Source organism: Ursus arctos, unplaced genomic scaffold (genome assembly GCF_023065955.2).
Source record: "Ursus arctos isolate Adak ecotype North America unplaced genomic scaffold, UrsArc2.0 scaffold_69, whole genome shotgun sequence".
In the NCBI taxonomy this organism is placed as follows: Eukaryota; Metazoa; Chordata; class Mammalia; order Carnivora; family Ursidae; genus Ursus; species Ursus arctos.
This window is the reverse complement of record NW_026623088.1, coordinates 17,084-31,476: the sequence shown is the minus strand read 5'-3', so window position 1 is coordinate 31,476 and position 14,393 is coordinate 17,084. Positions and strand designations below refer to the sequence as shown.

Below are 14,393 nucleotides of genomic sequence, written 5' to 3'. Positions count from 1 at the left end.
CCCACGGCCAGCTGCGCGGGAAATCGGGTACAAACCCTGGAGGGAATTTCTTCAGAGGCACCGGCGCGGTTACCCGGACAACCCCCGCGCGCCGCCCGCCGCCCGCCGCCGGGGAGCTCCCGGCCTGCCTCGCGCGACGAGGGCCGGAAGTGAGTGAGCATTTCCGGCGGCCATTCCCGCGGCGCTCACACCTCCGTTGTACGGCTGTCCCAGGGTCTTCCTGCCGTCATGAAGGACGTTCCTGGCTTTTTACAGCAGAGCCAGAGCTCCGGGCCCGGCCAGGCCGCCGTGTGGCACCGTCTGGAGGAGCTCTACACGAAGAAGTGAGCGCCCCGGGCCCCAGCGATGGGAGAGCGAGGCAGAGAGGGGGCGGCGGGGGGAGGGGCGGGACATAGATGGACCGAGGGTGCTCAGCCCCGCGTGCGGAGAGTGGGAGCAAGTTAGGCCGGAGAGGTGCGCTGAGGAGGGGGAGGGGTGACAGCCCACGGGGACTGAGGGGCAGAGCCATAGGCAGAGTTTGGGGGCCTAGGGTTCACTGCCTTCCTGACCGAGGGGCTGTGACTGAAGTTCCTGCACTCCCCTTCCCCTGATCTTACGAAAAGGGTTCAGGGCTTTAAAGGTTGTTCGCTCTTGATTCCAGACAAACAAGCAAACACCCTTTCAGAGGTAAGGCTGCCATGCATTTTGAACAGCAGATCCTGGTGTCTTGGCCTTGGTATGGTGTGGCTGTGTCTACGCCCTCTCTCAGCGGTCTGGAGCGGATAAACCAGAGCCGAATGCAGTTTTGTTTTTTCCCTCTTGATTCTGCAGCTGGTTACACCCTGGGTTTCAACCACATCTCCCCTCTCCCATGGTCCCTACTTTCCGTTACATTTCATATTGGGTTTTGTGCCCCTGAGATCTCCGAGTTTAGGCTTACTTAGGATGAATTTTTTTGACAAATTGTCTGTTGCCAAGCACCAGCCTCTTTTCAAACGAATAGAATAAGTGGCTAGCATTGTTCCATAGGAAAGTACACCTGTAACAACTTCCCTGTTAACAACCCTAGCGTTAAGCATTGTGCCTCTTACATAGAAAATGAATATATATTTGGGTGATGTTCAGCAGCCTTCTGCTATTAGCGTTTTATTTGCATTCTTAAAAATTAGACTTCGGCTTCGAATGTACCGTCACTTTTCTAGAGGATTTATTCATTTGCCTGTTTAACCCTTCATTCATCCCATTTACAGTGGAGGAAACAAGCTCACTTTAAGCTCCTTCCCCGAGATACTCAGCTGTTAAGTAGAAGAGCCAGGATTTCAACTTGGATATGTGTGATTCCAAATTCTTGTTTTCAGTCAAACCTCACAGTAATTCTTGAGGTAATTAAAAAGATGATCTCCAGGGTGACATACCGTTGAATAGCAGAGCGAGGAAAAGAGCTCCGGTGTATTAGCACCTGCTTTAGCTTTCTTCCTGTTACACAGTAGAGACTGGCTACTATTTGTTATTTGATAGGACTATCAAGGCTGGAGGTGTCTGTGACTGGATATTAGTTTATAGGTCTTAAGGGCCTTATGTTTTTCAGGTTGTGGCATCAACTGACACTCCAGGTGCTTGATTTTGTGCAGGACCCATGCTTTGCCCAAGGAGATGGCCTCATAAAGGTAAATGATTTGCCATGCTAGGTCAGATTATATAAATATAAAGGACTTTTAAAAACAATAGGTGGGCTTTTATTAATGCATTATACCTACTCAGTCGTCAGTATGTCAGGGACTGTTCTAAGGGTTTTGTATATTTACTCATTTACTCTTTACAACAACATTGGGATATAAGCACTACTGTTACCCTATTCATTTGATGTAGAAGTTAACACCAAGAGATTGAGTAACTTGCCGGAGATCACAGCCAACAGGTGGTAGAAGAGTCGTCAAATACAGTCTGGCTTCTTCTAAAATCCCTGCCTAGGGGCGCCTGGGTGGCGCAGTCTTTAAGCGTCTGCCTTCGGCTCAGGGCGTGATCCCAGCGTTCTGGGATCGAGCCCCACGTCAGGCTCCTCTGCTAGGAGCCTGCTTCTTCCTCTCCCACTCCCCCTGCTTGTGTTCCCTCTCTCACTGGCTGTCTCTGTCAAATAAAGAAATAAAAAAAAAATCTTTAAAAAAAAATAATAAAATCCCTGCCTAAAATGCTGTCTTATAGCATAGGATGCCCTGTATCTTACTGTTTGTAGACTTTTTTTTTTCAGTACTGTACTTTTGGAAACGTACTCAGAAATTCAAAGTGCAAACTCATTGGAGGGTGGGGTAGGAGATAATGGAAGAGAACCATAGAGACCTTGTAGACAAGTGTCATCAGTCCGCGTCCTTCCCTCCCACTGATCTGCTTGCTTGCCAAAATGCCTTGTCTTGGGTGGTGTGAAAGATGGAGCCTCTGTGCTTCACTTGGCGGTGGGGAGGTTTGCAGGGGAAAATCCTCTGTAGTAGGGCCCTTTAGAATTTTGTCAACAGGTGGGGGGGAAACCATTCTCTGCCCCAGCCTTCCCCACACTCCCTGACAGACCCCCACCAATTTGTTCACTGGTAGCTTACTCTTTACAGTCTTTCTTGGCGTCTTACTCTTTGATGCCTTTCTCTCAGATTCTGAATGAATCAGAGATTTAAACCTGCATTGGAACCAAAAACTAGTTTTTGATAGCTTGAGTTATTTGCCCTGGATACATTACTTTATATGTGCTCACAGTGAAGCTAACCCTTATTACCCCACCACCTGGGATCCTAAGATTTTCTTGTGTTTTATACCCACCAGTTTGACATTTCACTCCTTCCAAGGAACTTCTATTCATCTGTAAACCTAAAGATTTTACTGGGCATTCTGTCTTCTGGATTATGTGGGAAAATGATAAATTAGAGCTGTCTTAATATTGTTCCCTAAGGTTCTATATCATAGCAATGAATAATTCATGATTATTCATCTCTATCCTTTACTTTCTTGTCTTTAAATCACTTTCTATACAGAGCAAAATATTCCCTCAACCCCCTGTAACATAACACTTACTCAGGTCAGCAGACTGGTGTTTACTGTGTCAGTGGGCAAGCAAACCTTTAAAAATTGTTGGGACTCAGCCCGCACAACTTTCAGACACGTAGTGTTCATGAACCTGCAGTGACCAGTAGTAATTTTGAGTTTCTTTTTTCTTTGGATGGGTTTTTGCAAAATTATAACGGGTGTCAGAAAAGTTGAGAATACCCTCTTAATGAAGAAGATATCTTTGAAATAGTCCTTTGTAATGAAAAAGCCATTTTATTTAGAGAGCTCTTTGCTGGGTGCCAGATTTATCTTTCTTAAAGATTTTATATATGTATTTGACAGAGAGAGACAGTGAGAGAGAGTGCGCGCACAAGCAGGGGGAGCAGCAGGCAGAGGCAGAGGGAGATGCAGGATTCAGTCCTAGGACCCAGGGATCATGACCTGAGCCGAAGGCAGACGCTTAACCTACTGAGCCACTCAGGTGCCCCGTGCTAGGTGCCAGATTTAAATAACTAACTGGCTGCTGTAGGGACATTTCTACCCACCCACCCCCAGTTTTACTGAGAGAGCATTGACGTATAATACTGTATTAGTGTACGGTGTGGAGTATAGGTATATGTGCAAAATGGTGACAATAAGTCTAGTTAACATCCATCTCACAGTTATGCTTTTTTTCTTCTTGTGATGACAACTTTTATGATCTACTCTCTCAGTAACTTTCAAATATACAGCACAGTATTGTTAACTGTAGACACCGTGCTGTACGTTATATCTCCAGGACTTGATTATGACCGGACATACTGTCTTCAGCCATTTCTTGCACCCCCACCCCCTGCCTCTGGCAACCACCAATCTGTTCTCTGTATCTATGAGTTCAGTTTTTTTAGGTTTCACGTAGAATTGAGTCATACAGTATTTGTCTTTCTTTGTCTAACTTACTTCACTAAGCAAAATGCCCTCCAGTTTCATCCATGTTGTCACAAATGGCAGGATTTCCTTCTTTTTATGGCTGAATACTACCCCACACTCTGTGTGCATATACACCACATTTTCTTTCACAGGGACTTTCTATCTTCACATCCCAGAGGAATTGCAGACTCTCCTTATCCAAGTTGACCCCATCTGGAGGCTCCCTCTTCCCACTTTGCCCAGTTACCCAGCGATAAGTTCAGAGGTCATTGTCAGCTCCCCTTCCCTGTGACCAGCGAATCTCTCGGACCCTTTGTCCACCCTCACTGCTGTGGCTCCCTCGCTCTCCTGTCTTGACCGGTAGCCTCAGCTGGTCTCTGTCCCTCCTTCTGTTCCCTCCCTGTCCTCCCTGCCCCCGGTCATGCTCCTAAAGGAGAAGTGTGACCATGTGTTCCCACTGGCTGCGGCTAGCCTTCAGGACAAGGACAAGCCCCAGCGCCTCCCACTGTCTGTGTCCTTCAGAAGTGCTCCTAAAACAGTGCAGTGTTTCTTCAGTGCTTTTGCGCATGTTTGCTCCTGTCTGGAATGTTCTCCCAATTCCATACCTCCTCTCCCATTCCAAGCGTGTCCAGCTCTCTAACTCCTCTTCCTTCCTTAAAACTCAGTTATCACCACTTCTGGAATAACCTTCTTCGGAACCTCACCTTTTGGCTGATCCACCCACATGGGATTTTTTCCTGGCTTGTAAACTCATAGTGTTGTCATTTATTTTTTTACAAGTCTGCTCTACTAGGCCAGGAATCCTTGAAAGCCCAACTTTTATTTTACACATTCTGTGTCTGTAGTACCTAGCAAAGAGTCTGAGTCAGTACTCAGGTGTTTGCTGAATGGCTAATAAATTTGGTAATAGAGGCTGCAACCCTCTAAAATCTGAAGGTTAGTGAATCTTTCAAACTGATAGTCTGTTTTACCTAAAATACTTTGGAGAAAGAATATAGGAATTGTTCTCTAGGAGATTCTTACAGGTCAGGGATCTAATTCCCAAGAAAAAAATCATAGCTTTCTTCAGTAATCCGTTGGTGATTAATAAACTCAAATATGGGTGTCCTGTCAGTCCACCAACATGTCTGCAGTGCCTGCTACGTGGTGGGCATGGCGGGCATGTCTGATTTTGCAGAATGAAAGACATTCTGTAATTACTGTGCGTGTTTTGGTTCCACAGCTTTATGAAAACTTCATCAGTGAATTTGAACACAGGTAAAACACCTTTATCGGTTTTTTGCTTTGAACATGGAAACATTGATGCTTAGTGACACTCAGAGGCTGCTGGTTTTTATTTCAGGGTGAACCCTTTGTCCCTGGTAGAAATCATTCTTCATGTAGTCAGACAGATGACTGGTGAGTCTCGTTTTGTGTCGTAAAGGAGAAGATCCAAATGGTGATTAAAATGATCTGAAATATAAGTTAATTGAACTTTTACGTTTTGATAGAAAATGCCAGATTTTACGTCACGTTTTTATTATATTTTATGATCTAACCCTAGAGATTACCCTAAGTGTTGTGGTTGGTAGGAACCAGTCTCTACAGATGCCCCTTTGGTGGTTCTTCTGACATTGTTCTTCTGCCTTTTCTAGACCCTACTGTGGCTCTTACTTTTCTGGAAAAGACTCGTGAAAAGGTAAATGTGAAGTCTGAGCCAAATCTTTAGAATATGTGTGACTTACAGTTTTGTGTCTGTGCCCGCTGTACACACCTTGTAGAGACCGGCGTGTCTCTAGTCGTGTCAGTGAAGCCAGCGTGCAGATGTTTTGTTCGTCTCCTGCCCACACTTCTCAGGTCCCCTTGTCTCTGATGTCTGTAGGTGAAAAGTAGCGATGAGGCAGTGATCCTGTGTAAAACTGCGATTGGAGCTCTAAAATTAAACATCGGGGACCTACAGGTCACAAAGGTAAGGTTGCTGTAACACAGGTTTGTCTTTGGTTTACAAAGTTGGTGAGAGTTATGGGGGGAAAACCCTATTTCTCCATTTTACCTTTTAAAGTGATTTTAAATTATAGAAAAGTTGCAAACGTAGCACAGGGAACTCTCATACATCCTCTCGCGCGCTCCCACTGCCGACATTTCTTTGCCCCATCAGTCTGTGTGCACGCGTGCAGTTTTGTATTTTGTTTTTCAAAACCGCGAAGAGTCAGTTGCTGCTATGAGGCCTATTACCCTTTAACATAAGGGGACTGCCCTGGGCAAGCACAGCACATCTGTCAGCAGGAGGGTTCCAGACAGCCTCCGACTGTCCACATGGGTCCTCACTGACCAGGGTCAGCCCACTCACCACGACAGGTCACAGGCTGCTCCTTTGCCCCCTCTGCCTTCTAATCCTTGTAGAAGTTTTCTCTCTGTTTGTTATTTCCGTTTTAGTGTAATTTGGGGGATGGATGTGGTTATGGGTGGCAGTAAGACCAACTTATGTGGCCAGTCCACCTTGTTAAAGTAGAGACTACCTGTGTTGAGTTTGGATTTGGGTTTGGGTTTTTTGGTAACCGTAATATTTAAGAAAATATTGGGGTAAGTGTTGATGTTCTCCTTGCCCTAAAATAACCTTTCTTATGTTTTGTTGCTTCCCAGTCCTGTCCTGCATACATACTTACTGCGTTTTGCTCTGAATATTTAAGACATGTCAAAAGCCAGAGAATACTATAAAGAATTCTGTCGTGGGTGTCCGCGTACCCCACCCAGCTTAGGAATGAAGCAGCACTGCACGGTTGGAGCTGCTGGGCCCTCAGAGCACGTTCCTGCACCAGCAGTGCTCCCGTGCGCGTGTGTGGTGTTCCTCGTGTTTGTGTGGCTCCTGACACTCGCTAGATAGGGCGTGTAAGTCTGAGTGATACATAGTATTGTTTTGAGTGGCTGGCTCGGTGTGAGGTGTGAGAGTCATCGTGCTGATACCTGTGACCCATTCATTCTTCCCGTTATTTGGTATTCTGCTGTTATGACTGTTTCACAGCCTGTGCATCAGTGTCCTGTTGAAGGGATTCCGGGGTTTTCCTGTTACGAACAGTACTGTTAGTTATCAGCATTTCTGTGCCTGGTTCCTCACCAGCGCATGTGCCTGCAGGTGAGGCTACAGGCATACGGTGTGTGTTTTACGCCTTTACCAGATGTGGTCAGACCTTTCTCCACGATGGCTCACACTCCCCTAGCACTTCCAAAGCTCCGAGTCTTCAGCACTTGATACTTTCAGACTATTTAATTCTTGCCAATCCGGTGGAGATGAAATGCCATCTCATTGGGGATGTATTGACCACTCCATTCGTGTCTCCACTTACGTAAATTGCCTGTTGATATCTTTTCTTTTGCTCACTGTTTTGTGTTACCGTCCTCCTGTTGATATGTAAGAGTTCTGTATATAGTGTTGGTCACACTCCCTTGCGGGTTACCTGTGCGGTAAGTACCTTTGTCCAGTCTGTAGCTTATTTTTGTTCTCTTTTCTGTGTGTCTTGGATGAGCTGAAATTTTCCATTTTCACATAGTCCTGTCTGTCAGCCTTCATGTCATGTATTTCCTTAAAGGTGCTTTAAGCTAAAAAGAAGGGCAACCTTGCTTCCTGCGTTTAGGAAACAATTGAAGATGTGGAAGAGATGCTCAGCAGCCTCCCTGGTGTGACGTCGGTTCACAGTCGCTTCTACGACCTCTCCAGTAAATACTACCAAACGGTCGGGAACCACGCGGCCTACTACAAAGATGCCCTGCGGTTTCTGGGCTGCGTCGACATCAAGGATCTGCCAGGTAACATGGAGCCATTAAAGTCCACGTCGAAGGAGCACGCTTTTGAGGCATGGTAGCAGGTCTCAGAAGCTACTCTGGTGTATCCCTCCCTCGTTGAAGAGAGCACAGGTGGTAGAGGGTAGAAAGAGCCATGCAGCCATCAGTTTCTCCCTGGGGCTGCCTTCAGAATTCAGCTCAGGTGAAAACAAGACTGCGCCCTGTAGCCCCTCGCTGGTCCTTCTCCAGTCTTCCCTGTTCTCTGAATCAGAGACCTTTGTGAGAAGCCCAGCAGTGTCAGCGTCTGGGCCCCTGCAGCAAGAAGGGCACGGTGAAACCCGGTACCTGAGATCTTGTGCCGGAAACTGAACAAGATCCAGGGGAACACCTCACAGAAATCTTTCAAGGATCTGAGGAATGGAAAGAAAAGTGAACAATACGTTTTGGGGAAAGTGCGAGGAGTGTGTTTAGAAAAGAAATGTGAGCCCGTTTTAGGTGTTTCTCACAGTACACTGTTGAAGCTGTGGAGACCAGCAACCCCTAAAATTGGGTGCAGTTTTAATTCTTGCATCTCGAGAGAAACATTGGAAAAAGCAAGTAGCACGGTCAGGAGAGGGGATTGTATGGGAACAAGGAGTTAGGCTCACTCTATTCTGAAAAGAGGCTAGATGAGGTGACTTTAAGAGAAATAAGAGGTAATTCTTCCCGGAAGTAGATTAGCTGAAAATATAAATAGAGTCACGTATTTGGGTAGGAATAAGTAAACGAATGAATGTCTTTCCCACAAAACCTGCACACGTGGTTCCAGGTATAATTTGAGTTAATCTAGTACTTTAAGCGATGACTAATGGGGCGCCTGGGGGCCTCAGTCGGTTGAGCATCTGACTCTTGGTTTGGGCTCTGGTCATGATCTCAGGGTCCTGGGATTGAGCCCTTTGTCGGGCTCTGCGCCGGACATGGAGCCTGCCTGAGATTCTCTCTCTCCCTCCGCCCCTCCCCACCTTCCCTCTCTAAAAAATAAAAATAAAAGATAAAAAAATTTTTAAAAAACCAACGTGTTAAGGCTTTGTGATATGACCATTACAGGGAATGGTTTCTTTACTTTTTATGAGATTTTTAAAGCCAAACAGGACTGGTTCTCGTAACTGGGTGTCACTGGAGGTGTGTTGTTGCCGCAGTGTCTGAGCAGCAGGAGAGAGCTTTCACGCTGGGACTAGCAGGACTGCTTGGCGAGGGAGTTTTTAACTTTGGAGAACTCGTAAGTGGACCCTGGGCACAGATTTCTTAACAACGGGGAGACTGATTTTGTGGTCAGCTAACCATCTCCTCCTCGCAGCTCATGCACCCCGTGCTGGAATCACTGAGGAGCACCGACCGGCAGTGGCTGATTGACACCCTTTACGCCTTTAACAGTGGCAACGTGGAGAGATTCCAGACGCTGAAGACCGCCTGGGGCCAGCAGGTCAGTCATGGGAAGGACGGCTGAGTGCTCCTGCAGTGCCCCTGGCTCGCCTTCGTCCTGCGTCTGTTCATTGATTTAACACAACGTTTGCTGTGCACCTTCCCTCTACACAGCAGGCTCTGGGGAGACAGGAGATGAAGACAGGCCGGTCTTGCTCTCAGAGCAGGTGGTTAAGTGGCTAGTTACGGCAGTAATTCAGTTACTATGGTAGTGCTCAGTGCTAATAACAGAATATGACAGGGGAGTGTCATCTGGGTGACGGGGGCGTCACCAAGGACCCAAAAGAAGTAATGCTCTGTATCTGATCTTAGTTGTGAGTAGAATTTAGCCAAGTGCAGAATATGAGAAGAGTGTATTCAACAGAGGAAAAGGAAGCTTTTAGCATGTTGCTGACCTGAAGTAGGGTCGGTGAGACCAAAGTGAGTGAGTGATGAGAGCCGGGGAGAGCCTTGAGTGCGGGAAGGCAGGACAGTCTGTGCAGGGAGGGAGCGGTCAGTGTAGAGGGAAAGGGGTCAGCAGGGGAGAGGGCACTAGGCAAGGAGAGGAGCCTCTGGGAGGTATGGATCAGGGAGAAGAGGTATTAACAAGGACCTGAACTTTCATAGTAAGTTTATTTTTTAAATGAGATTATTGGAAGCAGATATTACTAAAATTGTTCATAGCGATAGGGATGATTGTTTTTGTACTTTTCTGAAATTTCAGTTTTCTCAAAGTTCAAAATAAACTTGTGGAATTCACAGATAGTGGAGCCGAGTAGATGTAAACGGGCTGTGAAGAGGCAGAAAACCAGCCCAGCCAACCTTGACTACAGTCCGTGTGTCGATCTTTGAAAGAAACAGGTGTGCCACTTGGAAAGAAAGATGGCTGGCTGTAGAAACATAAGAACTTCAGAAGTGCGTTGCCAGCGCTGTGTCTAAGCAGTGAGAGCCCATTTGGGGGAGTGGGCACTTCTGAAGAGTTTGACCTGTCCCGTACCTGTGGCAGAAGTATCCCTGGAGGGCTGCCTGTGTTGGGGTATGAGTTCCTAAATGTTTGCATCAGGGAACCCATTCTCCTTTTTTTGTCTCTGCTCAGCAGTAACCTGTGGCCTTCCTGCAAGGAGACTGTGCGGTTCTCGTGACAGTGCTGGTTTTCATGACAACTTAATAACTTGCTCTTTCAGTCCAGAAAACTCCCTGGAACTTAAGGAGTGTGTTCCTCGGAGGCCCCACTTACACGGAGCTGACCGAGCAGGCAGTGCACTTGGACCTGCTCAGGCACAGGACGGGTCATTCCTTGCCTTTCTTTGTGCCAAGAGTCTCCTTGAAATGCCTGCACCTGGGTCCTGCCCCCTGGTGTCTGTGGCATTAGGGTAAATCTTACACTGTAAATGCTGTCTTACGTGGGGCACGGCTTTTCAGGGAGACGCCAGGTAACGGTGTCCTGAGAGAAGCGAGCCTCCACGACCCTGCTGTACAAGGTGTTTGGACATGCCAAGTTTCTTTTCGTTCGATCTGTTGAAGAAGGAATTTCAAAGCCCAGGTTAGGTAACTGAGGTCTTTCTACCTTCCAGCCTGATTTAGCAGCCAACGAACCCCAGCTTCTGAGGAAAATTCAGTTGTTGTGCCTCATGGAGGTAAGCAAGCACCCAGGAACCTGCAGGTGAGCCCATGGGGTCCTGCACACTGTCCAAGGCTCTCATAGTGATATTTTGGCCACACCCCCTCTCCACCACCTTCCTTTTTCTTCTGCCACCGTTTGCTTTTTGAAGTTTGTATTTGAGTCTCATCTAAGATAACGCAAAGACCCAGGCTAGCGGAGGTGTTCCCTGGCCATCTGAGCTCAAGTAGCTGCCACCTCATTGTACGCACCCTTCTCCGTGCTCATCTCTTTCCCTCCTAGAACTTAAGCTTCTTGAGGAAATGGATCTTCCATTTCTGGGCCGCCATGCTGCCCCAGCTCAAGTGTGGCCCTGGCACGTGGTGGCCTCAAGCACTGCTCGGGCATGAGTGCTGACCGCTGCCGACAACTGCCGTGGACCTTATTTCACCTTAGTATCTGAGCACGGAAGACCTGTTCCTAATAAGATACATGGCTACTGTTCAGGAAAAGTTTAGTATGTGGGATAGTAGTAAAATCTGTGTTTTCAGAGCAAGTATTGACAAAACATCCGTATCAGTCAGTTCTCTGACAGTTTTTATTTGGAAAAATAGTTAACCAAAAAATTTTTTTCAGATGACTTTCACACGACCTGCCAATCACAGACAACTCACTTTTGAAGAAATTGCCAAAAGTGCTAAAATCACTGTGAACGAGGTACGTTGTTGGACTCAGGATGGTCCAGTGGTAAAGCTGCCGCCCAGAGGGTTTGGAGCTCCTGTGAGCTCTGTTCCCCAGACTCCAAACCGCAGAAGACACGGTGTCTCGCTCCCCCCCACTTAGGGCCTCGGGGTGACTCACAGCAGCCCCTCTGCACAGGTGGAGTTGCTGGTGATGAAGGCGCTCTCGGTGGGTCTGGTGAAAGGCAGCATTGACGAGGTGGACAAGCGGGTCCACATGACCTGGGTGCAGCCCCGAGTGCTGGATCTGCAGCAGGTAGCACGTAGTTCGCCTCCGCAGGTGGTTCGGATGGTATCTGCTGTCTTAGTTTCCCTTGGATGGAAGCCATTTAGGAAGAAAGCGGTATTGACGAGAGGTTTCAGAGAATATATTACTGCTGTGGGGACTAAGGGTTTTTAAAGAACCTAATTTAATACAAGCCTGGGGTTTGAACCCTGCATTTAAAAGCTTATCGTAATTACAGTGCTGGTTGTGCTGATGAAGCCTTTTAATCTTAAAATTGGTACTCGGATCAAATATGTTCCTAGTTCTGTGGTTTGAGCTCCGATCCATCTTGTCCATATTTACTGGAAATTTAATCCTGTGGATTTCCTCTATTCTTGCCTGTTTTCTTTCACGCAAGTTTTTTAAATGTCCTTGCGATAAGAATTGACTGGGATAATCACCTCTCACACAGCCCACTCCCCCAGCTCTAGTGTCCTTTCTATTAGCGCTAACCCTAAAGAATTAGCTGGTGAGGTGCGCCTGGGATTCCCAAGTGTCCTGACACCCGTGTGGTCCTGGTTTGCCTCAGATCAAGGGGATGAAGGACCGCCTGGAGTTCTGGTGCGCTGACGTGAGGAGCATGGAGATGTTGGTGGAGCACCAGGCCCACGATATCCTCACCTAGTGCCCCCGCCTCACCGTCCGTGGCAGCTGAGAAGATCTGCATGTAGTTGGGGGTGGGGGGCGGGATTCTGTTTGTTCTTCCTGCTGTGAAAACAGGACTGTCACTGATGGGGGGCCCGGCCGCAGAGAGAAGCCTCCTTCATGGGTGTCTCCCATAGCCCACAGTGGGGGGGGTCACGGGTCTCCGGTGACGAGGCGGGCAAGAGTGTGCACGTGCCCCAAGGAATGAGAAGGAGTAGCCCTGAAGTGTGTGGACGCTTGTCTCCACATCCACCTGTGGACATCTCTGGTGGCGTATGAGAATGTTCCTATAATAAACGCCTTTGTTTTGTCCTTTTTGTGGTTCTGTTTCCTTAGTCTTAACTTCCAGGTGCAGCCTGGGCCTAAGAGATTAGAAAGCAGGAGATGGGAGATGGAGCTTGGTGGGGGTTTGGCCTCAGCCCTCCTCCTACCCTGGGAAAAGGGCAGCTCGGCACGTGCAGGGCACTGGGGCCAAGAAAGCAAGTCCTGTCTCTTGTGGCTCAGACGTGCTGTCCGCTGCCATCTGACAGGCGTCCAACCCACCACCACCCAGCCAGTGGCTTCTGGGGCCCGGGTGTCCCAGCCAGCCCTCAACCTAGTGCCGAGTGTCCAGGGAGGGGGCTACTCGTACACAAATCACACAAGCACCAAGCGAACACTAGGTGGGGGAGGGGTTTAATGGGGTCTTTTGTCCTGCGCCTGGAGCCCGAGCTGCGGAGCCTTCATGCTGTGGAGCTTCTCTTGTAGCTCTCCAGATGGGATAAGACCCAGCCTGCAGGAATCAGGAAGCTGAGGAACATCACAGAGAGCCCAATGGCTTGCTCCTGGGTTGAGGAAAGCACGTACTTGTGAGTTGACTAGACCATTACCAGGTCATTCCTGGGTCATTGGGTAAGGCTGTCTCCCTGCCCCGCTGTTCCTGGTCCTGCCGTGGGGGACTCCTAACCAGAGCAGCAGTCCGGTGCTAGAGATGTCTTGCCCCCCGCCCCCGCTCCTGTGGGACCCTCAGCCCAGCCCCAAACTTCTTGTGTGTCAGGTGGAAAAACCCTGCAATGCACGAGCAGGGACCACTGTAGTCATCATTGTGGACAGCCTCTGCAAAGACCCAGACTAGCAGCCCTGGGCTCCAGTCTCTGTGGGGCAGGACCTCTTTATCATCGCCCCCTCCTCCACCCCCACCCCCGCCCCTAGAGCCTGCCTGGCCAGGCCATGTGTCCCCCGACCTTGAACTCCTGACCAGGCACAGCATGTGCCCTCCCTTCCTGATACCAGCAGACGTGTGCGTGCCGGGTGCTGTGTGGGACGCAAGAGACAGCTGAGACTGGGGTCATACAAGGGCAGGGCCTTTTCCCTAAACGGCAGTCCTGCTCAGAAGCCTGGATGGAGGAGATGGGACTCCCGGTACTGCATGTGCATGTGTGTGCACTCACACCAGTGCGCAAAGGCCATCCCACCCCGAGCCAGATTCTGAAGAACTAACTATACTTCTCCTTCATTCGGTTTCCTCCTGCAACAAAGCCTGGGCCCAGTCATCCCTGCCTGTTCCCTAAAACAGAGTCAGATGCCGGTTTGGGAACCAATTCTTCCTCCTGGCTTTGCCTCCCAGCGGATTCAGAGCAACATTGGCCCAGAACTGGGCCCTTAGGCTGGGTTCAGATCTTAGCTTCACCAGTGATATGACCCTGAACAGATGACCTTCAAGACCTTGGTTTATTGATGCTTAACACAGAGGTAGCGATCTGCTCTCCCGGAGCCTGAGGGTAACTGAGTTCTGTGTTTTCACCTGTGCTCTCACGGACCCTCAAAGCAGCCCACTCTTCCCCTTCAGTGGGCGGTGAAGCTGGAGTACACACTGAGTGCCCTCCAAGCTCAGCCGTTTAGCACCCCTCATTTGCCAGAAGGCAAGTGGGGGCCTGAAAACAGAGAGACCACCATCCCCTAACTGACTCCGCTGGCTGCTGTGGGAGCCTGACCTCCTGGCGATGGACCTCTTTCCTGGCGTAGGAACAGTGTCCCAGCCATAGGG

At 48.7% G+C, this 14,393-nt stretch overlaps 1 protein-coding gene and 1 long non-coding RNA gene across 3 annotated transcripts; one reads left to right on the top strand and one right to left on the bottom strand.

Moving 5' to 3' along the window:
• The first annotated feature begins 84 nt into the window (after positions 1-84).
• Positions 85-12,679, top strand: PSMD13 (proteasome 26S subunit, non-ATPase 13). Of its 2 annotated transcripts, none has more exons than XM_026490355.4 (13): positions 85-323; positions 1,568-1,646; positions 5,141-5,175; positions 5,261-5,316; positions 5,553-5,596; positions 5,780-5,866; positions 7,530-7,701; positions 8,856-8,935; positions 9,014-9,139; positions 10,692-10,754; positions 11,354-11,434; positions 11,597-11,713; positions 12,252-12,679. In XM_026490355.4, exons 1-13 carry the CDS (start codon positions 229-231, stop codon positions 12,345-12,347), a joined length of 1,131 nt encoding a protein of 376 aa, XP_026346140.1. In that variant the 5' UTR covers positions 85-228; the 3' UTR covers positions 12,348-12,679. The 2 variants fall into 2 exon arrangements, with proteins under 2 accessions (XP_026346140.1, XP_026346139.1); XM_026490354.4 differs by having other exon boundaries at positions 144-323; positions 11,561-11,713.
• Positions 5,235-6,621, bottom strand: LOC125281231 (uncharacterized). Its single transcript, XR_007188371.2, has 2 exons — positions 5,672-6,621; positions 5,235-5,370 (listed from the first exon to the last, which is right to left on the bottom strand). It is a non-coding gene; the product is annotated as an uncharacterized LOC125281231 (long non-coding RNA).
• Positions 12,680-14,393: the final 1,714 nt, after the last annotated feature.

Bases quoted from the DNA above. Each gene is read 5' to 3' on its own strand.
- PSMD13 (XM_026490354.4), top strand. From the start codon at position 229: ATGAAGGACGTTCCTGGCTTTTTACAGCAGAGCCAGAGCTCCGGGCCC. The intron at 5,867-7,529 runs GTAAGGTTGCTG...TCCTGCGTTTAG, and splicing joins GGGACCTACAGGTCACAAAG to GAAACAATTGAAGATGTGGA. The intron at 10,755-11,353 runs GTAAGCAAGCAC...AATTTTTTTCAG, and splicing joins AGTTGTTGTGCCTCATGGAG to ATGACTTTCACACGACCTGC.